At 38.4% G+C, this 27,595-nt stretch overlaps 3 protein-coding genes across 6 annotated transcripts; 1 reads left to right on the top strand and 2 right to left on the bottom strand.

The window, feature by feature from the left end:
* Nucleotides 1-769: 769 nt before the first annotated feature.
* Nucleotides 770-4,170, top strand: LOC137131102 (snaclec alboaggregin-A subunit beta'-like). Its single transcript, XM_067511929.1, has 9 exons — nucleotides 770-859; nucleotides 937-1,002; nucleotides 1,088-1,117; nucleotides 1,715-1,783; nucleotides 1,966-1,998; nucleotides 2,155-2,246; nucleotides 2,379-2,504; nucleotides 3,118-3,217; nucleotides 3,954-4,170. Exons 2-9 carry the CDS (start codon nucleotides 954-956, stop codon nucleotides 4,022-4,024), a joined length of 570 nt encoding a protein of 189 aa, XP_067368030.1. The 5' UTR covers nucleotides 770-859; nucleotides 937-953; the 3' UTR covers nucleotides 4,025-4,170.
* A 1,730-nt stretch (nucleotides 4,171-5,900) lies between these two features.
* LOC137130430 (terminal nucleotidyltransferase 4B-like) lies at nucleotides 5,901-14,520 on the bottom strand. Of its 2 annotated transcripts, none has more exons than XM_067510581.1 (12): nucleotides 13,621-14,520; nucleotides 12,877-13,000; nucleotides 12,081-12,127; nucleotides 11,222-11,342; nucleotides 11,004-11,111; nucleotides 10,798-10,926; nucleotides 10,297-10,510; nucleotides 9,799-9,916; nucleotides 9,600-9,703; nucleotides 9,206-9,399; nucleotides 8,953-9,090; nucleotides 5,901-8,308 (listed from the first exon to the last, which is right to left on the bottom strand). In XM_067510581.1, exons 1-12 carry the CDS (start codon nucleotides 14,295-14,297, stop codon nucleotides 7,877-7,879), a joined length of 2,406 nt encoding a protein of 801 aa, XP_067366682.1. In that variant the 5' UTR covers nucleotides 14,298-14,520; the 3' UTR covers nucleotides 5,901-7,876. The 2 variants fall into 2 exon arrangements, with proteins under 2 accessions (XP_067366682.1, XP_067366681.1); XM_067510580.1 differs by having other exon boundaries at nucleotides 9,790-9,916; nucleotides 13,621-14,519.
* A 607-nt stretch (nucleotides 14,521-15,127) lies between these two features.
* On the bottom strand, nucleotides 15,128-27,573 carry ice1 (KIAA0947-like (H. sapiens)). 3 transcript variants are annotated; one of them, XM_067510577.1, is made up of 20 exons: nucleotides 27,339-27,573; nucleotides 27,133-27,191; nucleotides 26,157-26,268; nucleotides 25,943-26,019; nucleotides 25,736-25,773; nucleotides 25,547-25,629; nucleotides 25,337-25,413; nucleotides 25,123-25,160; nucleotides 24,921-25,003; nucleotides 24,793-24,829; nucleotides 24,507-24,566; nucleotides 22,462-22,557; nucleotides 22,021-22,364; nucleotides 19,143-21,626; nucleotides 18,357-18,519; nucleotides 18,049-18,209; nucleotides 17,673-17,863; nucleotides 16,287-16,387; nucleotides 16,075-16,173; nucleotides 15,128-15,816 (listed from the first exon to the last, which is right to left on the bottom strand). In XM_067510577.1, exons 1-20 carry the CDS (start codon nucleotides 27,426-27,428, stop codon nucleotides 15,635-15,637), a joined length of 4,575 nt encoding a protein of 1,524 aa, XP_067366678.1. In that variant the 5' UTR covers nucleotides 27,429-27,573; the 3' UTR covers nucleotides 15,128-15,634. The 3 variants fall into 3 exon arrangements, with proteins under 3 accessions (XP_067366678.1, XP_067366679.1, XP_067366680.1); XM_067510578.1 differs by having other exon boundaries at nucleotides 24,507-24,563; XM_067510579.1 differs by lacking the exons at nucleotides 24,793-24,829; nucleotides 24,921-25,003; nucleotides 25,123-25,160; ... (5 more) ...; nucleotides 27,133-27,191; nucleotides 27,339-27,573 and adding an exon at nucleotides 24,027-24,082 and having other exon boundaries at nucleotides 24,507-24,563.
* Nucleotides 27,574-27,595: the final 22 nt, after the last annotated feature.

Here is a 27,595-nt window from a genome sequence, read left to right as displayed (position 1 = left end):
TGTGCCAGAAGCAGCCAGAGATTGTCACTGACTGTTTTTCTCTGCTGGCCTGTTCTGTGTATGTTGCTCAGTAACATCAGCCTTTTCTCTCCTTTTTAGGACATTACAAATATAATTATATTGGCTGTGCCCAATATTTATGCCATACCTCAGATTTTTCCCCTCTTTTTTCTCGGATTTAAAATGTCGACTTTACTTACACAGATAGCTCTCTGGATTTCATGTTAATTTATCCTTTGTAACAACATATGGAGTGTTCACAGTTAAAACACAAAGTGAAAACCAAGACAATGTATTTAGATATCTTTATTTTTTGAACAATCTCACTGAACCCACCATTTAACAAAATAAATTAAAAAAAACTGCTCAGTCACATGTTCCAGGACTTTTGGTCACTTTATATTTATGTAATCTAATACAAAAGTTCTTTGTTTTATGTGGTGTAATATATTGGGGTGTAAATACTGTCAGAAGTTGTACCTTCTGAAGTCCATCTTTTGATCTTAAAGATGGACATGGCAGAAAATTGCTGAATTAACTTCACTGTGAATTACATCCTACCACAGCTTATTCGTCCTATCACAAGTGCAGAGCACACACTGTGGAACTGTGCAGCTCAATTCACCTGAAATCCCAACAAGCAGGAAGACACACTTGTGTAAAGTTCTTACAATCTGCCAGGAAACAGATCAGAGTTCATCTTTATGAGCCTGCTGTAAACACAAACATTAGCACATGCTGCCATCCACACCCCTCTGCTGGGTTCCAGGTGTGTGTATATAAAGAGCAGAGCAGCCTCCTGTAGTCATTGTATCCTCAGCTGACACCTGAAATCAACTCACCTACCTTTACCTGACAGGTAAGAGTCCTGCTGGATTTCTGTCACATGTCCACTCTTTTTCTGTAAACTTACTGTCAGTTTTTCTCCCCACACAGAAAAGTTCATCTTCACCATGAAGACGATTGTGCTGCTCTCTCTTCTCCTCTGTGCTGCATCTGCAGGTCAGATTTAAAACACACACCACACACACAGCAAACAGGAAGTAGTGCACGACTGGTACTGACAGTGATTTGTTTGTGTCTGCAGCTCCTGCTGAGGACAAACTGGCGGCTCCAGGTCAGTATTTAAAGGGTTTGATTCGATTTGTAGAGACACAGCACCAGCTCCACCAGTCTGCCACCAACATTCATGATGATTTAACAATTCTAGACAATTAGTCACACTCAGAAACGACGTCGTACACCAACACTGTTGCACTTTAATTCTGACCATTCAATAATGGGCAACAGGGGCATAATCAGAAGTATCAGGAGGCACAAAAATCCTGTTCAAAACATTTGTGTCCAAACTCCCCACATGGTGCAATAGATCAACATCTTGAGGACATTTTGATATCACTATGATTTGTTTCATGTTAAATATGACCAACAAGTTTCCTCCAGTGACACGTTGCAGTTTTGTGCATGTGAAATCGACCAGGCCAATTGTAGAACACAGACAGAGGCAGTGGACATTGTGAAGACAAACATTTTTCTACAAATCCAGGAGACATGTTTCAATTTTGTGTTTTAATTCATCAAAGCATAGAAACACTGTTGATAATCTAGATGTTGGTAAGAAAAAAGCCTCGGATGACTTTAACAGCAAGATTTTTATTTTTTAATAAAAAACTGAATCAGACTGATGTTAATAATGATGCTGTTGATGTTTCAGAGGTGGAGGACAAGATGAAAAACCAGGAAGAATTGGTTCCAAAGGATTCTGTCCCTGTTCCCATGAATGGTAATCACACACATAGACACACACTCTTCACTCACAAGTCTTTCAACACTGAAATACACATATATACACAAAACAACAACCTGTGTCCAAAATATATGTATTGACACATGCTGATAAAGCAGGTACTCTGTGTATCTACAGTACAGTACAGTTACAGTATTTTTGTTTCTCTCTTTATGCAGCACAAGTGGTGGAGCAGGCAGCAGCTGCTCAAGGTAAGAAGCCCTCATCATGAAGTTACCACAGCAACAACTGTCTCCAAAAGTTTCAGTACAGTGAGAGATTTTTGGACTGTAGAAGTGTGACACCCCTGCTAACTGGATCAGACAGATGTTAGTTTGAAGTTGATTCTCTTTCTTGTGTCTCTGCAGCTCCTTTTAGCTTCTGTCCAAGCGGCTGGTTCAGCTACGACAGCCACTGCTTCCTGTTTGTTAATAATCCAATGACCTGGTTCAAGGCTGAGGTACAACTACTACTCTAACCATTCTCCACTGTTACTATGGACACACTCTGACAGACAGAGGGGCTTCACCTATGGCTTAAAGACTTAAATGTAGAAATTAAATGACCTGCTTGTCTGATTACACATAAACAGGAGCATTGCAACGACTTGGGGGGACACCTGGCCTCAGTCACCAGCGGCAGACAGTACAGCTTCCTCCAGACGATCGCACAGACGGCCGGTCAGAGCGTGGCCTGGCTGGGAGGCTTCTACTTGCAGGTCTGCATTTATGAGGTCATGTCTTCCTATCTGCTGGAACCCTCCAGATGTGTGTGTGTGGCACAAGTGCTGTGCAAGTGCAACTGCTGTGGCACAAGCGATGCTTGTTTGAAATTAATGATTCAATTGCTATTTATTAAGTGAATGTTTTAATGAAGACAAAATAGGGGGCCTGGAGGCTCAATGGGTAGAGCATTGGGTTTGGACGCAGAACTCCACAGGTCCGCTGGAGCGACAAGCCGAAAGCCGATAATATTAGTCAAGACAAAGGACCTTCATCTGCAAATGTCATTTAAATGTTTCTGGTCTTTTTTTTCACAGTGCTGAGACAGCCCCAGTAAAATCCATTCATGATACTAGATTCAGGATTCATGCCATTAAACTCTTGGTCTTGGCAGCTTTTGACATAACACAGCAGCAAATTATTTGAATTGGCGGGTTCAGTGGTTCGATCCCCACTTCCTCTTGTCCATATGTTGAACTGTCCTTGGAAAAGACAAAGTTGCTATTGGCTGTTCAGCCCAGTGCCTTCAAAGCAGCTGCTGAATGACGGATGTGAGTGCAAGTGGACAGTACAACTTCACTTTCTGTTTGTTATGTCTTTGTCTTTCAGGGTCAGTGGCTGTGGATCGACCGTGAACGTTTTTATTACAATAACTGGTACTCCCAGGCCTCCGCCACCGGTTGCCCCTGCATCACCTTACGCAGCACAAGTAAGTTACGTCCTTCTCCCAAAACTTGGACCACATGAAGTTAACTTCTCTGTGTTGAACGTGCTGTAACAGCTGGAGATTCACTCAGACATAAAGACCCTAAAGTGTGACTGTTATACCAGGGGTGATGTCTTATCTCTTAATTACATGCACTTTGTATTGCTTTTCCTTGAGTCCTAGTTCTATTTATATATAGATATAGATATAATAAAATATATAAAAATATATGTTTAGTGCTGAAAGATATCAGACTCTCCTCTACATGAAAATATTATGGAGCATGAAACAATAGCTCTATAATAGAAATGTTTATAATAAACTTAGAAAGTTGTTTTCGGTTTGTCAGTCAGACCAATGATCAACCTGACCTGAAAACAAATTAAAGACGTATACGTAGCCTACAGATTCAGATCAGTGACTGTCTGCTACATGACTTGTGAAGGATGCTGCTGTGTTTCCTCGTTCCTTTAGAGCAGAAATAAAACAGCGTACAGGGTAAAACAATGATCGATCAGGGGAACTAAGACGGAAACCAGGATTTGAGTTTGATGTGTCTGTTTACTGAAATAACAGAGAACATGACACTGACTTGTATGTAAGCTTGATGGAGAACAAGGCAGCGTCCCATATTTTTCATTTCTGGCTCCAAGATAGACTGTTCTGTGCTAAAAGGCAAACATCTGTGTGGGACACTTTGGATTATCACTTGTTAACAATGTTTCTTTTCCACTTCCAGCTGGCTGGAGTAATGTCCAGTGTACCTCTACAAATCGCTTCATCTGCGCCAAGAGCCGATTCAGCTGTTAACATACACTGACCATCTGTTTATGCCAAATCATTGTGACTTACAATTCTCCATTGTATTTTTTTAAGACTTTTCCAGTGTTTAGTATGTCTGTTTGTTCTTGAGCCAGAACCTTTTTTTTCCCCACAATAAAAATATGAAGAAACTACGTGTGGCCTATCTTCAACAGCTTATTTACTGAAGTGCAGATTTAGTCTTGTGCAATGGTGCAGGTTCAGCAAACTGCTGCTTGGGCCCTTGACCAGGTCCCAACCACCTTGATCTTAAGAGCCACAAACCCTTGGGAAACATCACCACACCATTTCCTTTAGAGTCCCCAGGATATACAGTCAACCTAACAGTGTGTTAGCCCTTAGTAAGGAAGACATGCATACCAATGGCCAGAACCCCCTACCATTTGCAATATTCTCCCACATTCATATAATTATACATTGATATATCTCAATGGTCAACTGATATAGGTTTTTCAATGGCTGACGGCAATGTCAATTTTTGAGAGCTGACTGTTATCACTTACATAACACAGAAATGAAGACAGAGAGAGAAATAAGCATTTCCTTAGTTTTATGTAGGGAATGTAAACTCAACCCTTAACCTAACATAAGAATGCAAATTGGGAAATGTACTTTTTTTAATACCTTTGATAAATAATTAAAAACTAACCAATTTTTTGATGAAGGAACATTTGTAGTACGTAATTTTGAATTAAAAATTGTTTGTAAAAACTGTTTTTGGAATTTCAACATAGGTGACACAAACTTTTGTACCCAACTGTAACTGAGACTAATTCACTCAATTCACTCAACTTCATAAAGTTACAATACTGCCTTTTTTCAGAAGCTGTTCTTTATTTACCAATTTAAGTCTATGGATAATTATACACGTGACTCAAAACTAAACTAACACCTTTGTGGAAGTTAGAAAATGCCTATTTATTTAGAATTTCTAAACCAAAATCAAATACAGCCACAAACAGCCTGAAAGTACAAAACTTTTTTTGTGTATACTTAATTTTTCTGCATGTCTACATTTCACACATTTGTTTTTTATTTATCTGCAAGAGAAAATGTTGCATTTGCAGCTAGGGCAAAGAAGACTCAACTACAGAGATATTTTTAGTAGGAGATACTTACAACCCAAAATTTTGGGTTTGTCTCATTTCACCTGATAAAACGTAATTTTTTCATTTTGCATAGTGGAAACAAGCGCTGATGTAAGCATTTCCTCAGAAAAAGGTTGTCTTTACTAACTGCAGATCAGCATAATGCATTTCTTCCCTTATGACAAATTTTATTTCATCCAATAAAGAAAATCGTTTACATAGCCAGTTATTCTAGTTATAGCAGAAACTAAATTTCCTCACCTGAACATGACCAAAACTGGTCTCACCACGCTGAGTAGTGTGTGCACCTTTGCAGGTCGACCGTATTTGTATCTGAAGACTCAATACAGGTTTAATGCTGTCCTGCTTGCCTAATTTGGTTTACAAATCCATCAGGAACAAAAAGGTCAAGCTTTAGCAAATACATGAACTATAAGCTTGTGCTAAAGTATAACTATTTTTAATGAAGATAGAACCAGTAACGCAGATGAGAAAACAGAGGCAGAATCTAATTTTCTGTGTCTTGGTCAGCTAGTGAGAGTCAGGGAAGGGCAAAGGGGGGTCTCAGAGTGGACCCTTTGTTTACCCCTTGGTTGATTACTGACTTTAGAGTGCAGTCATTTTCTACTTCACTGCACCTTGGTGACATTGTGAGAGCTAATCTAACTAGCTAATGATTTGATACAGAAAAGGTAAGCAATGAGCCACTAGTGCCACCATCTGAAACCATGAATATACACAGTGTATATGTAAAATTACACACAAAATTGTAAATGGATTTTTAAAATGTTTATTAAAAAAATAGAAAAACTTACATAAAAAAAACAGGTATACATCTATACAGTAATTTTACATATTACAACCAATCCTTAGTGACAGATATGAGTTGGGGATTTGGTTGCAGCAAGACAGATGTAATAACCTATCAATTGTTCTGTAGAGAGGTTTGACATAAAGCCAGACTGAAAACAAGGGGATACTGCTAACAGTTTCTTGTCCATTGGGATTTTAAAACAGGTTTTCACCAATTCTGACTTTATTAATGGGCCTACCAAAAATTCTAAAATGGTGAACCCCTGACATCCAAGATCAAGAACACTTACGGCTTGCTGTAGAAACTGTAGCTCTGAATCCTGGTCTAAAAATACACGGCGACTTTAAATATAAAGAAAACCTCAGAAATGCAAGCAAAGTGTGACATGACGTAACAATCATCGACTGCATTTGCAGTGTGGTCCTGGAGCCTTCACCTTGAAGCCATATTTAAAAATAAAAGCCAAGTATTCCTGGCAGTACTAATAGAAACAAGTACAGAAAGCACTGGCTATGTACAAGTAAACGAGAAAATCTCTTATTAGGAAGGCAGGTAACCTGTAGCTTTAACAGATTCAAAAGGAGGTAAGGCAGAAAACAAGCACTATGCTGGTGGCAAGTAGCACCAACTATTTCTGAAATGACAAACACCGCTAAATGTGCATTTTCGTAGTATATCAAGAGAAAATATGCCCACATAAATATCAAAAGGAGTGATAAGTTTAAATGGGAACTAGAGGTGGAAAAGGCAGGACAGGCAGTTGGAAAAATTCAAGTGGTCATAAAATTATTGTAAATTATGGGGTTTTTGGCACATTTCTGGTGTTGCTAAACCACAGCACCCCTTTCTGCTGGAAAGCTGTACACATACACACACACACATTGCTTCAAGGCTCTTGGATCCATCTATTGCACAGATCATTATAGACTTAGAAATTAAAAAATAAAAAAAACCTTTAGTGGGAAAAACCCCTAAAATAATACTAAAAAGTGAATAAATTAAATAAAAGCAAGTCATTATTGCACATAAATGCAACAAAACTTAAAATAAGATGGCTTTACAGTACAAAAACAAAAATAGTGCGAATGTGGAAAAAACCTTCAGTGACAAAAACAAGATAATGACCAACAGACAAAACACTTAGTACATTCAAGCAAGTCATCACAGTTTAAGCACTTGAGACAATGTCCAGCTTGTGCCAACACACCAAAAGAAAAGAATAAAATAAAAATACACACACGAGAAAAAAAAAAAACACATTACCTCAGCAGTATGCTGCATAGGTAGAAAGGTAGTGCTGTGCTTCAGTCCAGCGTACGATCGGTAGATGATGGTCAAAGGTTGTACAAAGTCTCAATTAGGAGCAGTGCTAATAGGCAATTCCATTCAAGAGACTAAATGAACCCAAAATCTCATCAGAAAGACCCAATAGGAATCTAAACTTCAAAAGCCCAGGTTTTTAAAAACACTAGTACTATGGCACATGAAGTTCAAGTTGCATGGAAACCAAAACCAGGACTCAACCAGCCAGTTTGTAGTTGCTGGAAAGTGACATTTGTGAGAAGATAGTCTGCTTATCAGTAATTTTTCAGTCAACTTGAAGTCTGTCTGCTGGTGAACTACAAACTTAGTGCAAGGGCTCCGACCACAACGTTTATGTAACAACATGAGCACTTTGTATAAGCCATTTTACCCTCTCTTCACCAGCAAATCCCATGTACTGCTTGCACAGTGGTGGCTGAGAACAATCACCACAAACAGTGATGAACAGCTTGAACTGTTGGAGGAATTCCAGCATGGTGTAGGTGCATTTGAGAGCCTTCAAATAAACAGAAGAAAGCAAAAAGTGCATCATGAATAATTCAGTGATTCAGGGCTTCTCAAAGCTCATGGTGTGGTACAAATACTGATGAGGCTAAATTCTGCAGATTCAGCCTTTCATCTGCTCTGGTAGAGAGCAGGAGCACTGTCCCTCTTTCTGCGTCGCCTGTTGAGTCGGACGTACTGCTGCTGGTTTCTAAAAGCCGGCACCGTATTATGACCCTGGGGAGAAAACCGCTTCTGGGGACTGAAAGTACTTTGACAACGGTTTTGACCTCGGATGCTGGCACCTGGGTTGTGCTTAAAGCTAAATTTGTGCAGCTCAGTGGAGCCATGGGAATTGGATCTCTTGGTGTAAGTGTGGCTCTGGTGCCCTCCTACCTGAGGGTGGTGAAGTTGGTGGAGGGGGCTGTAAATAGGGCTTGTAGAATTAGTGTGTTGGGAGAGGTGTGGAGCTTGTGGCGTGTGGCTGTGCACAACATTGATGCAAGGTGGATTGTCATGGTAGAAAGGGTGGTCTGAGAGATTTTCTGGGAGGGTCATCTGGACCTAGGGAGAGAACGAAACAAAAACAAATATTTATATTTTCTTATGACAGTTTTTGTTAAGATACAAAGAAGAACATTTAACTACAAATTATTAGGATGTCCGGATTAAGTCTACTCTTTCTCCTGATATCTAGCTTGATAATTGCAATGCTTGGAATTTTATAGTGTTTTGCTGCCATCGTTTGGTTATTTGGTGTTACTACAGGTTTAAAAGTAGCATAATATTTTTCCAACAAAATCTCATGTTAAAAAGAGAATGTTTGTCCATGCGTACACCTTCATTTAGAGACAAAGTTTATTTTCCCATTGTGCAATAACAGAATATGATGATGCACTCGTTAAATGCATAAGTTAAGTGCATATTGCCTCCTTTGTTGGGAATCGGTAGTATTTTATTGCTAGAATACCTTTAAAAAGGTTATTTAAAAAACAAAAAAACAAAACACACAATTTGGGTATCCAAGTGGTCTAATAGAAAACCAGACTAATCTAAAAGTTTAACAAATTGAAAGTGTTTCCATTATTTGTGAATGTAGCACACATCTAGATCAATTTATTCTCTCTGCTCCACTGTGTATATCCCTCCCACCCCTGATTGGCAGCAATGTAGATCTTTCAACTGTTTAATAAAAACAAAACCGCAACCTGCGGTGTGGTGTGCATAAAGCCTGCTGGATGGGTGATCCTTGGGTTAGTAGCCATGTGGATTACTGAATGGACTGAAGACAGGGTTAGGGGGTGGAGTTGGACAGCAGCATTAGTGCGTAAAGTAGAATCAGACTCCTGGTAAAAGAGAGACACACAGAAAAAAAAAAATCATCAGTTGACACTGTTGCCAAATTAGTCACAAGCCACTGATTTAATATATGTCTGCGTAGACAAAATTGTTTGGCCTTACTATGTCGCTGCCAGATGAGGAGGAGAGCGAGCATGCTGAGGATGATGATGATGATGATGAATGATGTTGGGGGCTAGGAAGGAAGACTGGCGATGGTGAAGGGGAGTCAACACTGAGGGGAGAGCAAGTGTCTCTCTGATCCTCCATGGAATCCAGCATCAAACGGGCAAGGTCCTGCTCACAGGTGTCCACATCTAGGACCAAACAGAATACAATTTAAAAACATTTTTCTTTTATAGAAAGCTTGTCTGCTGAGCCAACCAGCTGCTTATATTTACTGCAAAAAAATTGAATAAAAATAAAGAGTAAAACTAAAACCTGGAACCATCACACAACTACAACTGTTCACTTATTGTTAATCGTGAGAAGATGCAAATCCAAAATTGTCAGTTACCGTGGTTCCTTAGTGTGACATGCTGCTTAGCGCCCCACTTCTTAATTATCCATTCCCTGTAGGCCAACACTTCTGGGCTGACTTTGATGATGCGACCTAATGTACTGTAAACACAGGTTCAGTGCATGTGATCAGGAAAACATTGAACCCTTAAAAAAAAAACAAAAACAAAAAAAGAATTAACGCCAACCTGTCGTACTCTTTGTTGGGGTAAGCACGGGCAAGAGGAGACACCCCATGACTCAGCACCATGTAGGCAAAGTCAAACACCTGCTTGACATGGAGGACGTTATACGAACTCCTGCCCACACCATTCCCTTCAAAGTGAAGTGAAAAAGCATGAACGGATTACAAACTGAAACAGTAATGAATATACTACATCTTGGCAATAAGAAACTTGTTTTAAGGTTCTGCTCTTGTTTTAAGCAGAATTCACCCGAAAAATTGCGACATCTTAAACCCAACACAGAACAAATAAAAAGCAAGTAAGATGGATTTTGAAGTCACTGAAAGGAAACAACCTTCTGTAGTTTTTGAATCTTTTTTTGCAGTTGACTGGGCAACAGCTTTTTAATACTTGAACAATATTACTAATGCCGTGTGAATGTACTGCAGATGATAAGTGTTAGATGCTACTAGATCAATGACATGCGTACACAGGTCTCCATTTATTCTTAATTTTCAAGTCCTGACTGACCTGGCTGTACTGGATCTTCTATGTAGAGCATGGATGGCCTGTTTCCATTCTCCATGGATTTAAGCACCTCCTCTTTGGACAAGTAGGCCCCTCCATTTGTCACACGGATGCCAGTTTTCACGTAGTTGAAATCACGGCCATAAAGTTCGAAGAACTCAATCAGCAGGATGCCAAGGTTGATGTTGGAACGCCGAGTGTCGATCCGGGGGTGCAACTGTTACCAGAAGGAGAGAGAGAACGCCATCAACTTTCTAACCAAAAACAAGAGAGTTTAAATCTATTCTCTGATGGACACCAGAGAAATACTTCAAATGTGTGTAATATTCTCCATTTATATTTTTCTAATAGTTGTTTTACCTTTAAAACGAAATCCTTTAGATTAAAATTATGCACTAGTCAAATATTTTAATATCAGCACAGTACCTTCACTGAAGTCACTGACACAAAGGAATATATGCATTTGTACACAAGCTGACAGTGATGGTTGGCATCCATGTGTACCTGCAGGAAGCTGATGGCCATAAGTATAAGGCTGTAGGAGCTGATGCCTCCAGTGAATACTTCATTTAGATCTCTTTGCAGTAGGAACTGCTTCAGGACAAAGATCAGAGGTGGCAGAACAGTATATTTCTAGAAAACAAAGACAATCATAAGAACAACAAAATGAGATAAGAAAGTGTTTGCATGGAAATGTCAGGTGTACGTACCTTCAGGTGGCTTCTGATAAACTGTGCTGCTTTCACAGCAGTCTCTACATTAAAGCTGATGTCCACTTTCACCTTTGTTTCACTGTCAGTAAGCTTAATGATTGGCACCTGGAAACAAGTCAACTGGGTTCAGTCCACAGGAATGAATGCCAAATACCATGTTATGATTTGTGATAAACTGGCTTGCAAACTGATTTATAGATATATACATAACCTACTGTAGCTTTGTCAAGAACTTTGATAGCATATAGATCAACCACATTGCGTTTCCTCAGGGCTTGTTCTAGTTCCTGCAGTGGAGAATGGTCCCATTTTCCAAACACCACCAAGTCAATGTCACTAAGAACAGAAACAAAAGCACATTCTGTCTAAATACAGTACACAGTGATGTGCAGGTTACCAAAATATCATTAGGGTCAAGTTACCGTTAAACTCATTCAGGCAGTGCAAAATGTTCTTTTGTAAACTAAAATCCAATAGACAAACACACACACAGTGTGACAATTTGAACACTACATTAAAAACAAAATAACTCATTTAAAAAGGAAAAGGTAACCACAGGGAAGCAGCTGAGCAAAAGGTTTGACTCCAGCTTTAGGTTGTGCCATTATGAAAAATAAAACAAACAAAAAAAAACAATAAAATAGTACTTTGCTTCAATTGATGTTCACTCATCATTTCAGAAAATTAGTGCATTATGAGGTGAAGTTAAAGACTTAGTCATATATCATACTGCTCATAGAGTTTAGGTCATATTAATATCTGGGCATTATACAATCAATGCATAAAACATAGTCCCTATTTCACCACTCTAAACATTGCTGTAATTACAGTTAGAGTGATCTCTGCAAAAGGTGATACAGCTCTTTTGTTTATTTGCACAATACACTGAACGATCATTTTCTCTCTCAGCACTGCTCAGCTCTAACACAGTCATTCTCACATCAACAAGGCCTTGGCAAACATACCATTTATGCAAACACAAAGAGAGCATATGATGAGCAATGTGGTTGTGGTTAAGAGTACTGAACACTGAACATAGAAACTGAACGTGAACATACATATGCATAATTTTACCTTGTTGGAAGATAAAGTCCTGTGCTGAAACTGCCAAATATCTCCACCTGCAGAGTACAAGATATGTTATGAAACTCATTTTAGTTGTGATACCCTAAATCACATGAAGCCATGATGAGTTCGATAAATTATGTGTAAACTAGTGTGGTTTGGAGGTTGTAAGGGTTTTTTTTTTTTAATGACTAAATCTAACTCAACCTTACTACTTTATAAACCGATCTAAACACAAAAACGATAACAGATTTTGACAGAAAGCGTAGAGTTACTGTCTTTCCACTAAAGTTAATTCTATACGTTATAGGTAGTTCAGTCTCAAATATTATTCAGTGCCTTACATTAGGTCAAATGCTAATCTGTGTACAACATGAGCAGCATTACTGTCTGATTCATGACATTCGAGGTTTCTACTGACTTTGTTGTGTTCTTTGTTTGTGTGTCCTCTTTTCCACATAAATCACTATTTTCTGGTTAGTGACCAGGGCCCATGGTGGGATGATTAGTTGTTTATAATGTTAACCTACAAATACTCAGTTACAAAATACACCAACAGTCTGCTGGCTATAGTCAATTGACAAATGATGATTACACCTGGCCTGGGATGTTTAATATAAACTGGACTGTGGTATACAGAAAAGCACCAAGCCTCCACACAAAACCACATAAGACAATGTTCACTGTCTGAACCATGACACAGACAAATACATCTTAAGATGGAAATATTAATGCCTTCCCCTTGTTCAATTTTAGGTTTTTCTTAGTTCAACACTTTGTCTACGTCTACTTGGCTGCCACTCACCCTTGCTGTGGGCCACAAATCCTTGATGACACTTTCTATTCGGTTCACAACATCTCTTCTCATTGCTTCCTCCTCAGGCCTTGGAGACATGAAGTTAAAAAAGTCCACTATCTCTTCATGAAGGCTATAAAGAAACAAGAACAAAACACTGTACTTATTTAGATGTAAAGTATGTTGCAAACGTTTGCATCCCATTATTTTGAAAAGAAAAAAGAAAAAAAAAGAAAAAAAGTGTAAAACATTTCCAATCAACGTTTAATGCACGTTAAGCTAGTGTAAATGTACCTTCATCAGAAATTCAAGTCATTTTAAATATTTTATCATGCAAATATCTGGATGTAAACTTTGGCACCAATTTAATTTTCTTTATTTCACTATAACTTTTTAAAGTAGCTTATAGCCACTTTTACAAGTACACTCTTGACCTTTAACAAAAACGACACAAAAGTTTGCACACCCCTTGATAAAGTAAAAAAAAAATTTTTTTTTTTATCAATTTAGATGAAGGGACATTTATCAGAGCTGAATTTAGCTCTTTAATATTAGGTCGATGTAGAAAACACCAGCACCCACCAGCATATTTCTAACAACATTTTTGGGTAGTTAATCTTTTCATTAAGAACATACAAATCCGACTACGATATTTCAAGAACCGCATGCGGTTCACATAGCTCATTTACAAAACCTCTTTCACGAATACATTAAATAAAAAAAAAAAAAAAAAAACCCTCTCCATCTCCTCACCCATTAATGCCGAGGCTGTACCGCCTGGTTTTCCACAGGCTACAAGGAGAGTGCGCATAGGACAGGAATGAGTGGATGCTATGGAAAGTGTTGGCTCTGTTGAGTCTCCTGCAGCCGGGTGGATGGGACTGAAAGTGGGGCTGCGTGTTCCCATGCTGATTGTTCACCCCCGTGGGGGTGTGGCCGCCAGTTTGTTGCATGCTGCGACAGTGAAGCTGAACAGGGTGAGAAAACGAAGGGGGGGGCTGCTGTCTGAGATTGTTCTCGTTTAACTCCTGCTCGCCGTAGTGTAGAAACCGGCTCACTTCTTCTGCGACGTTCAAATTGTCGATTTGTAGAGACGAGCCGCACGGCGAGCAGCTCTCGGCCTCCGAGTCCAGAGAGGAGGACGGCGACAGGGAACCCTTCCTCCGGACGCTTCCCCTTTCTCCTCCGCCGTCTCGCTTCGGCAGTTTCCCAAACACAACCCCCGGCGGAGGTGCTATATTTCTACAATAGTCGCCGTTTGAGTCTGCATGTTGCACTGCAAAGTTGCAGTGGTGTTGAAGGTGTTTTTTTGCTCCAAATCCCTGAGAAGTCTCCCAAATATACATCAACAAGCAATTGGCAGGTCCCTTCTGGTCCGGTTGGATGCAAGCGGTCCTGAGATCCATTGGACTCGAATTTACGGGGAACATCTTCACAGGAAAATAGCGACCAGTGTGGCAAATACAACGTCTTACACTGAAGACAACAATTAAATCCTACCGTGCCGATTTACTTTATATCCTCGACATGCTCCATGTCCACAAACGGATTAGATTTTTCAAGTGGCTTGCCCAACTCCACTCCCCATGTAAACCAGCCAATATGGCGCACCTAACAGCACGGATCCACCTCTGCGCATGTCCGAGGGATTTAAATCTTTGAACACACCCCTCAGCAGTCGGAGATGTGTCACATCTGCTACAATCAGCTCCCCCGAAACCGGAAGCTGAAAAATAAAATAATAAATAAAGAATTGCAAACTTACATTTTTAAATGATATTCACCTAATAGTAGCACTTTGAAATTATCTACAAATGGCAAATTCTGTCATTAGGTGTTGACTACAATGAAAACGTATTTTGGAAATGTTATCCTAACATTTCCCCTTATAATAGCTAATAATATAGCATGCTGGACTTGGTTGAATGTAATAATTAACAGTAAAACAAGACCCCTCTAAAATCGCTTTGCTTCTCTACCTATATTACCAGAAAAAGGTTGTTTCTCTTTCAAAGCTACAAAGGCAGGGTAGCCTTTTATTTTGAAGACTAGCTCCGGAAACGTCTCACGTATTTTACAGCTTCACATAAACACTCAAATAGAATAAACGTGAGTAGTAATTTGTCGCCGCCTTTAATCACAACTATTGTAGCGACTAATGATTTCGTGTAAAATGAATATGATACATATTAACCAAAGAATCCGTAATACAAACAGCAATCTGTTTTCTATAACACAAAATATGGATAAATAAAAACAGAATTCACCAAAACCAAAGTGAATGTGTGTAAATTTTAATTTGAAAAACTTAGATATACTCTGAAACGTTAAACTGTACAAAACAATACCTCATATTTAAAATCACTTGAATGAGGTAACATTTACAGCAAAACTACAGTTAAATCAGAACACCTATGTACACATTTTACAAGCTGTTAAAGCAATGTCTAAGTAAAGCAGGGGCTTGTGCAAGTATTTATTACAGGGTGTGGATAGCAAAAAAAAAAAAAAATAGTAAGCCATATTTTACATGTCTGTAGAAATATAAATAGAAGAAACATCTGTTACAAATCAAAGAATACATACATTTACATTACATGTTCTTTTCAGAGTAGAAGTACCGATAAAAAGAGAGGTTTAGGAAGTTTGTAATTATCCTATACAGTTTAATATAAGACTCAGTTATCAAAAATTTATTAATTATTAAAATTATTAATTCCAAACAGGTATAGAATGAAACAAGCATGCCCATGTGACTTTGTATATCTCAGCTCTTGGTCTGTCTGCAGATAGATGCTATCTGGTTAATGCAGCTTGTAACAGCAGGAGGGACACTCTGAGACGTTTGTTCTCTCCACACAGCAAGAGCTTCCAGGGCTTGCTTGGGGTTGCAGGGAGAAAGGTCGTAGATACAGTAGACAGCTGCTAACTGAACCTCCCACGGCACACCTAGAAAGAGAAAACACAATAAGATTAGAAATTTTAATGAAAATCCATTAGCTGGATGGCTCTCTCTCTTCCACATCAGGTCTCATTTTTAGTATATGTGAGATTGAGCTATGAATATAAGAAATAAGAAGAAATATAAGAAGTGAAAGGCATGCAAGGATGACACTGACAGCAATTTCAGCAGACAATAAAAGCTTTGTAATAGTTACAGCCAAATGGAATGTTTCTGTTTTCACCAAAAGTTTTCAGATTTTATACCTTCGGCTTGTCCATGACTGCCAAATGTGTTGATGACCTTGGCGACAGTTACCACAGAGGAAATGCACCTCTCCTTTAGTCCCAGCTGACCAAGGAGTCCTGTTTGAAACAAAAAGAAAATAATAGTTTAACAATTTATCAATCCGCTAACCATTATCAAATTACAGAATATGGTTAAAAAAAAAAAAAAGTAAATTAACGAAACAACTCACCTATGAGTCGGACTGCAATGCTGACCGTTACATTAGAGACCGGTGCTTGTTCATCTCTAGGTTGGGTCACCCATGTGTTCATTAAAGGCCACAACTCCTTACTTTCAAAGCAAATGAACACATTAACACAAGTACATACTGTTAAACAACAGATGATTTCTATATCAAAAACCCATTTGCTTGTAAGGCAACAGTTAATTTACACCAGGGAGCATCATAGCCTTAAATACAACCCCAATTCATACAAAGTTGGGATTATGTGTAAAACATAAAAAGAAACAATGCAATGATTTGCAAATCTCATCAAACCAAAATGTATTCACAATAGAACTTAAACAACATATCAGATGTTGAAAGTGACATATTTTACCATTTCATGGAAAATATTAGCTCATTTTGAATTTGATGGCTGCAACACATCTCAAAAAAGTTGGAACAGGTTGATGTTTATCATTGTGTAGCATCCACTCTTTCTTAAACAACTGTCTGTAAACATCTGGGAAGTGAGGAGACCAGTTGCTGGAGGTCTAAGAGAGGAATGTTGTCCCATTCGTGTCTGATGCAGGATTCTAGCTGCTTAACAGGATGCAGTATGTGGTTTAGCATTGTCTTGAAACAAAGTACAAATGATAGAAATGTGAAAAAAACATTGTCTGGATAGGAGCAAATGTTGCTCTAAAACCTATGTACTTTCCAGCATTGATGGTGGCTTTCCACATGTGTAAGCTGCCCACACCATAGGCACTAATGCACCCCCATACAACCAGAGAGGCAGGCTTTAGAACTCTCCACTGATAACAAACTGGAATGTCCCTCTCCTTTTTAGTCTGCAGGACAGTGTCTATTGTTTGCATAAAGAGCTTCACATTTTGATTCATCTGACCACAGAAGTTTTCCATTTTGCCTCAGACCATTTTAAATGAACAATTTGCCCCAGAGAACACGTCAGCCTTTCTGCATCATTTTCACATATGGCTTGTTCTTTGCATGTTACAGCTTTAAAAAATTTGTGGATTGCATAGTGTTCATAGACATTGATTTCTGGAAGTGTTCCTGAGCCCATGCAGTAATGTCCAGTAAAGAAGTTCAGGTCACAGATTGGTGAGCCTCTGCCCATCTTGAGCCTCTGCCCATCTTTATATTCGATAGGCTCTGCCTCTCTGAGGTCATTTTTTGAGATATGTTGCTGCCATCAAATTCAAAATTAGCTAATATTTTACATGAAATGGTAAAATGTCTTAGTTTTAACATCTGATGTTGTTTATCTTCTATTGTGAATAAAGTATTGGTTGAGGACATTTACAAATTATAACATTTTGTTTATTTTTGCATTTTAAACATCGTCCCAACTTTTTTTGAATTCGGGTTGTAAAAAATAATTCTAACCTTAATATATTTTCATAGGTCCACTTCCACTTCTTGTGTGAACACAGGAGGTGCATTGTGTAGACATATTCCCAAGCCTCATGTCCCAGCTCATCCCCATACCGACTGTGTTTCGTGAAAGACAGATTGGACCCAGACCGAATATCCGACAGTGTTTTAAAGATCAGCTCATCAACATCACAGGGAGGATTCTGTAGAGATACGGGGAGTTTACGTTTTAACTCACTCTAACCAAGCAATGACAGTAAAATAAAAGACACCGGGGTCCCCCCCCCGGTGAAACGTATAGCAACTTAATTATATAATTTGTAAACTCTAGTCACTGGAGACATGGAAAAGCTTAATTTCATTTAACTAATGACATCTTGAAATATACCTTCTCCCAACCAAGGAATGCTGAAAGACAGCTAAAAAGCTCTTCTTGTGTTCTGAGTTTGATGACAGCGTGGAGAGCCCGACATAGCAAACTCCTGTGTGAGAGAACACTGGGCCATGTTGTCACCATAAACAAAATCAGCTTAGCAGAATCTGGGAAATCTTGAGGAAAAAAGAAAAAAAGAAAGAAAGAATGCACTTAAGTTCAAATAGTGCCTAAAATGGCATTAGCTGAGAACAATATGTTCTTCTCAACAAAACTACCATCTATAGCACTTTCAAAAATACTGAATTAAATTGATTCCCAACCTTCCGTAAGAATGCTGTAAGCCAGGATATGAGCCTTCTCCCAGTAACTCTTCTGTCTACAGATCCCTGTGTAGACTCTACAGAGGGCCTGTAGGTAGTTTCCGCTGAGATCCCTTTTCTCAGCTTTCAGTTTGCTCAAGATTTCCAAAATCAAATCATCTGCCTAAAAAAAATTAAAAATAAATAAATAAAGTTAAAAAAGTTCATCCTACTAGCTAATTGCAGTCATTGGTTGTATATTTGTACATAGACTTTCATTTGCCAAGCACTTGCACTTATTTTAACTGTAGTAGTTGCATTCACATACTACTGCCTTAGTGAAAGAAATGTACCCACTGATATTTTTCTGTTTTTTTCTCTTTACTAAAGCATATGAGAAAGTTGACAAAGAGGAGGTATTCAGAATAAAGGCTTCGACAAATAAAGTGTTCTAAAATCTAGACCTAATAAATTCTGTTTTAGAATCTTCTTTATCTTCTTGCCCTTTGGTTTCTGGGGATAATGTCAAGTCAACATGATGCAGTATCATTTAAGGCAGGTGAGCAAAACTTGAAATAACCTGCAAATTCAGATGCAAGCCAAATAGTTTGCAGTTATCTCAAAGTTCCATCCCTATCATTAATAAGGCAAAATTATGTCAAGCATGCATGGAACTCATTAAATAAAATGCCAATGAATTTATAACAGAAAAACCCTGCAAATTGACCAGAGTCAGAAATAAGTCAGATGGTGAATAGCAAAGAGTAAAAGTGTTAAATACATATACACAATAAATTTGCTACAAACCAAGCTGCTTTGGCAAATCTCTGAGATGACCTCCTTCTCTTCATCCCTTAAGACAGGTATTTTGGGGAGGTTACCGACATACAGGTGACTCTGGACCACAGGCAATAGATCAAAGCACTCGTGTTCAATCTTCTTTAAAAGTTTAAGTTGAAGATTGTGTTCTGTGGATTCTCTGCTTTCCATGGTTTGTGAAGTCTCGTTTGAGAGCTGTTTGAGCAATGGATTCTGAGGTGAGGTGGTTTCCTCTTCACTGTTTGGCAAGGGGGAAGGCACTTGCTTGCAATTGACAGTAGGAGAGCAGCTGTCAAGCCTGGGACATTTGCTGTTTTTAGGCTGAGGCAAATTGATGGCTGCTCTTTTTTCCCCTCTCACCTCAGTGTTAGTGAATGCTGTTGGGGTGGAGTTGATGGTTTTAAAGCTATCAGTTATTGCAGGTAACGTCCTGCTCTCTGAAGAACAAATGCTAAGATTGACATTCCCTCTGAGAATGCTGAGAGTTCGTGCACGGGCAGAGAGCTCTGGATACATGGTATCAAGAATCCTCATAGAGTTTTCCTGAGATGGAATAGAGGAAGATGAAGGCGAAGAAGTCATTGCTGTCAATGGGAAGCGACCTGGAACTGGCACGGCATGTTTTGGAGTGGCAGAGCCGAACTGAAGTGGTGATGAAGGGACTCCGTTAGCAAGGACTGGACTGTTTAGGCACGAAGAACTCAGCTGCTGACTGTTGCGTACCAAGTGGTCCTGGACAGGAGTAGTAGGAGAAGCTAATCTATTCATGGGAGAGGGAAAAGAGAGTTTCCCGATAGCTTGCATTGGAAAGATTGATTTGCCTGCCTTTGGTGGTGTGGTCAGAGGGGTGAGGAGAGGAGGAAGTGGAGGACCCATTTCAGAACGAACTTGGCCTATGAACTCTGACGGTTGAGTAGTATTTGAACCTGCAGCCGGAGTAGCATTTTCTTTTCTGATCGCATCTCGGCTCTGTTTTTCAAGCACTTTTATACTTGACTCCAAACACATTTGCTGTCTTTCTGTTGGTGAAACATTCTGGATTAATGATGTCTTACTACCTGTGTCTGTTCCATTTGCAGGAAGGACAGGAGTCTTTTCAATGACACCTTCTTCCTCTAAATTATACACATGCTGAAGAGTGTTTTCCTGTGTTGAAATGTTTTCAGTTTTAACATCAACATTCAATTGTGCAGAGTTGAGCGGAGGTTTTACATCCTCCAGTTTTATAGAAGGCATAAGACAGGAAGGACTCAACTGCCTGCACAGTAAATGTGGATTTTCTTTAAAATATTCACAGTTCACAGTCTTTGTCTCTTCAGAGTCACAAAGGGAAGGCCCGTGATCTTTCACCATTTCAAAGTTTGATGGCTCCACGTCAATGTGTTTTTCTGAACGAATTTCAGGGTTTGATTGACAAGATTCCTGGGCAGCAGGGAATCTAACAGGACATTCTAACAGTGTTGATTTTCCAGGTGATTGCGGTCTAAAAGCACTACTTGACTCTGACAGAGAAACCGTTACATCTACTCTCCCAGGTCTTTGTGTTGCATGGCTATTTGCATCTCTAAGATGTTTAATGGGGGCATCATTTTCATTCTTTGGTTCAACATTTTTATTCGAGACACTGCCGATGCTGTCACTGCTCCTTGATGAGCAGGTAGTATCTTCTGCCAATTTTATGTCCATGTTAAGAGACCCTGTGTTCTCCTGTGGTTTTAAGACTGTGGCATCTTTACTGCCTTGTTCCAAACCACAAGAATTCTTATGATGTTCTTCAACCTCTGATCTATTTGCTATATTTTCATTCACAGTGTCTTTTAGAGAGATGCTGAACATTGAGGAAGTAACTGGTGGCACTGATTCTTCTGAGATCACAGTGGAGTCACTTCTGGACAACTCCCTATCATCAGGAGTGACATTTATGCCATTAGTTACATCACTAGACCATGCATCTACTTCCATCTTTGTAGAAATCTCTGACTGATCTACGTTTGTTTGCTGTCGTTCATTTTCAATTTCAGAGCTTCTATTGGAAAAACTGCTACTGGGATTTACACTGCAGGATGGCAGTTGATTTTCACTGGCTATAGCCTCAGCAATGTCTTTTGTGGAAGATAAAGATGTTGCTGATACTAACTGCACAGTTGCTGGCTCCTCAATCTGCATAACAGTATGAAAATTCCTTTCTTCAACATCTGTAATGCTTTTGTTTTTCATTTCAGCAATGCCACTCGGTCCATTCCTTAAGTCAATGGAATCATTTCTAATGAAAACATGTTCCATTTCCTGGGTTCTTATGACTGGCGGGTCCACATCCTTCACTATTGATGGTGTAGAAGATGTGGGAGTGTGGCTTGATACTGTTGTGACGAGTAAGGAATCTACTTGTTGATAAGGAACTCGGTTATCAGGCAGCTGGGGGTGGTTTTCTTTTCCACAGTCATCTGTTTCCATGTTTTCAGTATCTACATCCTTAGAAAAAAAAAAAACAAATACAAAGATGTAACAAAGACATCATGTTTAACCATGTACATTATGGGGTAATTTACAAACATAATTTAACAGCTGTAATTTGTGATGTCATTTTAATAGTCGTAATGTTTTAGGCCACATTGCTGATGTAATAAAAATGCTTGTTGTGAGCAAAAAGATAACTGCTGTTGTGTCTAGTAAAATAATTTCTGTGTGTTACACACCACTGTGCTGTTTGACCTCTAAAAGACTTTAGACACATACTGTAAACCAATTCCTTCAACTGGACTTCAATTGTATTTCCCTGTCTAACCAGAACATAAAATAACACCTTGCTGGGCAAATGTTACAACAACAAAAAACAACCTTATTAATGATATAACCTAATTCTTACCGAGTCTGGTAGTGGTGAAAGGCAGGGCAGCAATGGATTAAACATTTTCAGGATCAATTCAACAGAGGTTTCAGCGCTGTCTATGTCAGTAGAAGACTTCACACTTTTATGTTCCTTAGAAAGTCGCTTGCCCTTTCTGGGACTGTCCGTTAGAATATTGCCTCTTGCTGACTGCAGAGATGGTTGCTGCTTGATGACTTGAGGGGAGTGTTTTAACTGTCTGCAAGAGCCTTTTGTCCGCATGGGATAACTGTGTTGTTCACTGATCTTGTCAGAAGACATGTTATTCACATTCACTCTGTTTGGAGAGGAGGGTATTACTTGCTTGGAAATGCAGCAGGATTCTAAAATTACAAGAATAAAAAAGATTAATGAGTGTGTTAAATCATGAAAGAACGAATGTAAAAGATAAACAAAAAAGTAGCAACCGTGCAGACTGACCTAAGGACTCATGAGGTAAGGGCAACAGGTTTGCTGATAATTGCTGCTGTGGTTCCACACAGGCCCACAAATTCTGTAGCAGCATTCGAAACTTTTCTGGAAAGCAAAGACACGCAAACAGTAAGGATGATACATACACTACTCACAAAAAGTTTGAAATATTAGACTTTCAGAGGAAATTTCAGAATGCTATAACCTTTACAGGTGAACCTAATTGGACCTTCTCTAAAGTTGTGAATGCACATGTCCAAGTGTTCAATGTTTCAGTTCTTATTGGATAACATGCTGTTCTTTCACAAGATGACTAACCGCAAATTCATGGATCATGTCTGATCATGCTGTTCACATTTTGACATCCAAGACAAAACCTAACAACTGCAAGTTTTTTAGACAAGTAAATTTTTTGTTGTGGTATATCCACCACTGTTGTTAGCTTTCGTTTCAATAACTATTTTGAGGCTTCTACTTAAATGCCCTATTTTCATGACATAATATCAACGTGGCATGAAGTTTTTACATTTTCCATACATTTCAGCTGAAAGTCAAATATCCCTAAGTTTTTGTGAGTGATGTATGTGATTAGTTCATAATGTTGATGTACAACCCAAATTCACAAATAGTTGGGACGATTTGTAAAACGTAAATTAAAAACAGAAAGCAATGATTTGCAAATCTCATCAACCCTTATTTTATTCATAATAGAACATAAACAACATATCAGATGTTAAAAATTGAGACATTTTACCATTTCATGGAAAATATTAGCTCATTTTGAATTTGATGGCTGCAACACAACTCAAAAAAGTTGGAACAGAGGCAACAAATGGCTGGAAAAGTAATTACTGTAAATCAAAAATAAAGGAGGAGCATTTTACAACTAATTAGGTTCATTGGCAACAGCTTGAAAACAGCTTGAAATTGTTCCACAATTTTTTGGTTCAAAGACTTTGACCATCTACAGTATGTAATATCATCAAAAGATTCAGAGGAAGGAATCTCTGTGCGCAAGGGACAAGGCCGAAGGTCAAAATTGGATGCACTGATTTCTGGGCTTCAGGCGGCACTGTATTAAAAACAGGCATGATTCTCTACTGGGCATCATTGAATGGGCTCAAGAAACACTTCCAGAAATCACTGTCTGTGAACACAGTTCATTGTTAAAGCTGTATTATGCAAAGAAAATTTGTGAAAATGATCCAGAAACGCCGCCGTGATCTCTGGGCTAAAGCTCATTTAAAATGGTCTAAGGGAAAATGGAAAACTGCTCTGTGGTCAGATGAAACAAAATTTGTTATCTTTGGAAACCATGGACGCTGTGTCCTGAAGACTAAAGACGAGAGGGACCATCCAGCTTGTTATCAGCGCACAGTTCTAAAGCCTGCATCTCTGATAGTGTGGGGGTGCATGAGTTCCTATGATGTGGGCAGCTTACACATCTGGAAAGGCACCATCAATAATCAGGTTTTAGAGCAACATATGCTCCCATCCAGTCTCTTTCAGGGAGGCCTTGCCTATTTCAGCAAGACAATGCTAAACCACATGCTGCATCCATTAAAACAACATGCCTTTGCAGGAGGAGTCCGGGTGCTGAACTGGCCTGCCTGCAGTCCAGACCTTTCACCTATAGAAAAAATTTGGCACATCAGAAAACGTAAAATCCAGCAACAAAAGCCCAGGACTGCTGATCTACTAATATCCTGCATCAGACAAGAATGACTAAAACTCCAGCAACTGGGCTATTCACTTCCCAGATGTTTACAGACAGTTGTTAAAAGAAGAGTCGATGCTACACAATGATAAACATCACCCTGTTCCAACTTTTTTGAGATGTGTTGCTGCCATCAAATTCAAAATGAGCCATTTTATTCCATGAGATGGTAAAATGTCTCACTTTCAACATGTGATATGTTGTTTATGTTCTATCGTGAAACAAATATGGTTTGATGACATTTGCACATCATTGCATTGTTTTTATTTACATTGTAAACATTGCCCCAACTTTTTTTAAAGTGGGGTTGTAATAATATGTAGTGCCAAATCCATACCCTTGTCAACTTTAGGCTCCACAGGTGCAGTTGCTTGAGTTGACGTGCTCCTATAATCTGCTGAGAAATATTTTACAAAGTTATTTTTTTTTAATTTAATGTAATATTAGAAAATAAATGAATCAAATTAGCTTGATAGTGTTTTTGAAAAGATTTTTAAACCGGAATAAACACTATGTAAAGTTGGGTCACTGGGAAGAATTTTACCTATGTTCATTAGGAAATAAGACCACAAAAAAAATAAGCATTCTTTATGGTGCTTTAAATGACAGTGTTATATGTTCACCTTTACTCCTTTCTCTTTCCAGTTTCACCAGTCTCATCTACAAATGAACAGGAATTATACATTAAGAACAGTCATTGCAAAGATATCAAACTATTTTAACCAATGTATTGTTTAAGTCCATACTGCACCTGGAGATCATTTATGTTTCTCTCTAGCAGCATCTTCTCCTTGGTTAACTGGGATATCTTATTATTCTGTTTGCAAACTGAGTCTGAAACAGTCACAAATATTATCAACTATCAAACAAGTGGTGTCATATAAACAGAGATTCAACCCATTCTTATGAACATAACTGTTTATATGGTGCGAGATTTAATTTTCAATACCAACCTTCGAGCAGTCCGACTTTATTTTCAAGGCAGTTCTTTCTGTTGATAAAATGAAAACATGATACTATTTTACATAATTTAGTTTGTTAAAAAACAAGGCATGAATAACTTTAACGTGGTACGAAATTAAACATTCATAACAAGCAACACAAAAAGACACGTCGACAATTTCCAGTATATAAAACTGCTTTTGGAAAGCAAGTGGAAGTTCTTACATGCTTGTTGTCTTGGAGTTCTCCTCGATCAATTTTTCAGTTTGATCAGCTTGTGCTTGAGATTTCTTCAAACATACCTGTAAAATTAAAACTTAAAATTTACACAATGATTCTAAACTTTCCTGGGTTATATTTGGGCTGATACATATAAACCTCAGTTATGAGTTTACAAGTTAAATAACTTAAGTGTACGGTGCTATTGTGGCCTACCTGTGCTTTCAGTAAATCATTTTCTACTACGGCCTTTTCCCTCTTCAGCTGCACATTTTCAAGGGACTGCTTTTCCATCAGTTCTGAGAGTTTAAATGATTAAAAAAGGTGAATTGAATATATTTTAAATTAATTCTTACCATTTAAAAAACAGGCAACTAAAAGTTGCACTATGGGAATGTGAATTACCTCTCGCATCCTTTAACTGGTCTTGAAGTTTCTTATTCCTGAGAGATGTGAGAAATACTAGTTAACATTTTACTGCAAAGATAAATGTTAGAGGAATTTTAGAGCAATTTGAACAGTAACCAGCAGTTTTTTTTCTTCCAGGTCATAGATTATAATATATCATTCATTATTTACACTGTCATGACTATGACTGGCACCATCTCTTACTCTGACAGAATCTTGCAGGTTTCCCGATTCAGTTTCTCCAGTTCTTCAGAGATTTGTCCACAGGCCTTAAGAGCACACTATAAATGCAAATGTATCAATATCAGCGAGGCAGCAGAAAAAAAAGTGTTACAAAGAATTGTGGAACAGAATGTGCAATCTGGTTACAATTTCACTTAATTTCCTTTAAATGGAATTTTACTAAGAAAGGGCATACCTTCTTTTCTTCTAGTTCTGCCTGCACAGATTCATAATCAACAGTCTTTTTCTCCAGAGTAACCAATCTGATCTGCAGCTCTTCCAGCTGTTGTTGAAGTCTAATTGTGTCACTGATAAAAACATTAACAATGTGAATGTGTTAATCCAGGTAAAACAACATTAAGAAGACATTCATTACCTTCATCAAGCAACTATCTTCTGACAAGTAGGCAAAAGTATATGTGCTTTCATTCTGCTGTCTGTAACCCCTGGTACACCATAACAATCAATATAAGGTTTATAATAACATAGTTTTTATGCATAATAGAAATCATTCTTAAGCATGCTAAAGCAACTTAAATCAAAATGTAGGGATGTGTGCTCAACTGCGCAAGACATGTTCACAATAATAAACAGAAGAAAATACAAAAAGGGAGGAGGCCATTGATTGTTACGCGGCACAGACATTATTACATTAGCTAAGGATTCTGCATCAAAGTCGCTGCTTCTTCTTCTTATTTATCGTAGTGATACTGAGGGTACAAAAACGTTAATAGTTAAATCATAACATGTGGCTCTTAAAGCTGTCGAAAATGATGAAAAGTTATCCCCCATCCCCTCAACTAACACAGTAAACTCCACGTTACAACAGATGTTTACATAACATTGCTAGTAGGCACGAATAGCATAATGACAACAAAACCACGGTCATGTTGTTAACGTTTGTGACCATATTCATCAAATAAAAGCATATGGATAAAACGTTAAGCCCTGTCGTTCAAGCAGTTTAGTCAGTTTATGTTAAGCGATTAACGTTAGTTACACGTTACACTACCAGAAAGGTTAAAAAACAAAAATAAGGAATAACCACAATAAAGATAGAATGACGTTGCCTAACTTACATCCAATACTTTCCATGACATTTCCAAAATAAAGTTTGAATATTCCGAGACATACAACTATTGTAACATTATTTAACACACATTAATACTCACTCTGAAACCGGTATTTTCTGTTTCAGTGCTAGAAATGACGAAACATATTCGGTCAGGCTCTGCAATAACAGGAAAAACGAAACAAAAACAAACATTGAATGCATAATTATTAACAGGTTTACATGACACCGATATGATCAAAAACATTTAAGTCAAACAAAACACAACTTCTTAATTGAGTTTTCTTTCATAGAATATCATCTGACCTGATGCAAAACAGAACAATTTTGGCAGTTTCCAACCGTTGCGTCCGCGGCAATTGCCACCGTTTTGGAATGACTGTCTCCTGGCATCATATTAGTACAAGTTTTACAATCACCCTCACAGCAGTTACTTCATGTTAATAAAATTGACGACCACCCATCGGTGTAATAAATTTCAGGATTCAAAGTTCAAAACAACTGCACATTTCGCGTCTCCCACGTTGACCAAGGACCCCAGTCAGGACCTCATGGGGAGCCTT

Source organism: Channa argus, chromosome 7 (genome assembly GCF_033026475.1).
Source record: "Channa argus isolate prfri chromosome 7, Channa argus male v1.0, whole genome shotgun sequence".
Classification (NCBI taxonomy): domain Eukaryota; kingdom Metazoa; phylum Chordata; class Actinopteri; order Anabantiformes; family Channidae; genus Channa; species Channa argus.
This window is presented reverse-complemented; position numbering and strand designations above follow the sequence as displayed.

What these genes read in the sequence shown, in the direction of transcription:
- LOC137131102 (XM_067511929.1), top strand. Translation starts at nt 954, where the DNA reads ATGAAGACGATTGTGCTGCTCTCTCTTCTCCTCTGTGCTGCATCTGCA. An exon ending in TGTCCCTGTTCCCATGAATG is followed by an intron (nt 1,784 to 1,965) that starts GTAATCACACAC and finishes CTCTTTATGCAG; the next exon opens with CACAAGTGGTGGAGCAGGCA. An exon ending in TGGGAGGCTTCTACTTGCAG is followed by an intron (nt 2,505 to 3,117) that starts GTCTGCATTTAT and finishes TTTGTCTTTCAG; the next exon opens with GGTCAGTGGCTGTGGATCGA.
- LOC137130430 (XM_067510580.1), bottom strand. Translation starts at nt 14,297, where the DNA reads ATGTTCCCCGTAAATTCGAGTCCAATGGATCTCAGGACCGCTTGCATC. An exon ending in TACAGCCTCGGCATTAATGG is followed by an intron (nt 13,001 to 13,620) that starts GTGAGGAGATGG and finishes GTTTCTTTATAG; the next exon opens with CCTTCATGAAGAGATAGTGG. An exon ending in TTATCAGAAGCCACCTGAAG is followed by an intron (nt 10,927 to 11,003) that starts GTACGTACACCT and finishes TTTGTTTTCTAG; the next exon opens with AAATATACTGTTCTGCCACC.
- ice1 (XM_067510577.1), bottom strand. Translation starts at nt 27,428, where the DNA reads ATGATGCCAGGAGACAGTCATTCCAAAACGGTGGCAATTGCCGCGGAC. An exon ending in TAAAGTCGGACTGCTCGAAG is followed by an intron (nt 25,004 to 25,122) that starts GTTGGTATTGAA and finishes TGACTGTTTCAG; the next exon opens with ACTCAGTTTGCAAACAGAAT. An exon ending in GGAAAGAGAAAGGAGTAAAG is followed by an intron (nt 24,567 to 24,792) that starts GTGAACATATAA and finishes AATATTTCTCAG; the next exon opens with CAGATTATAGGAGCACGTCA.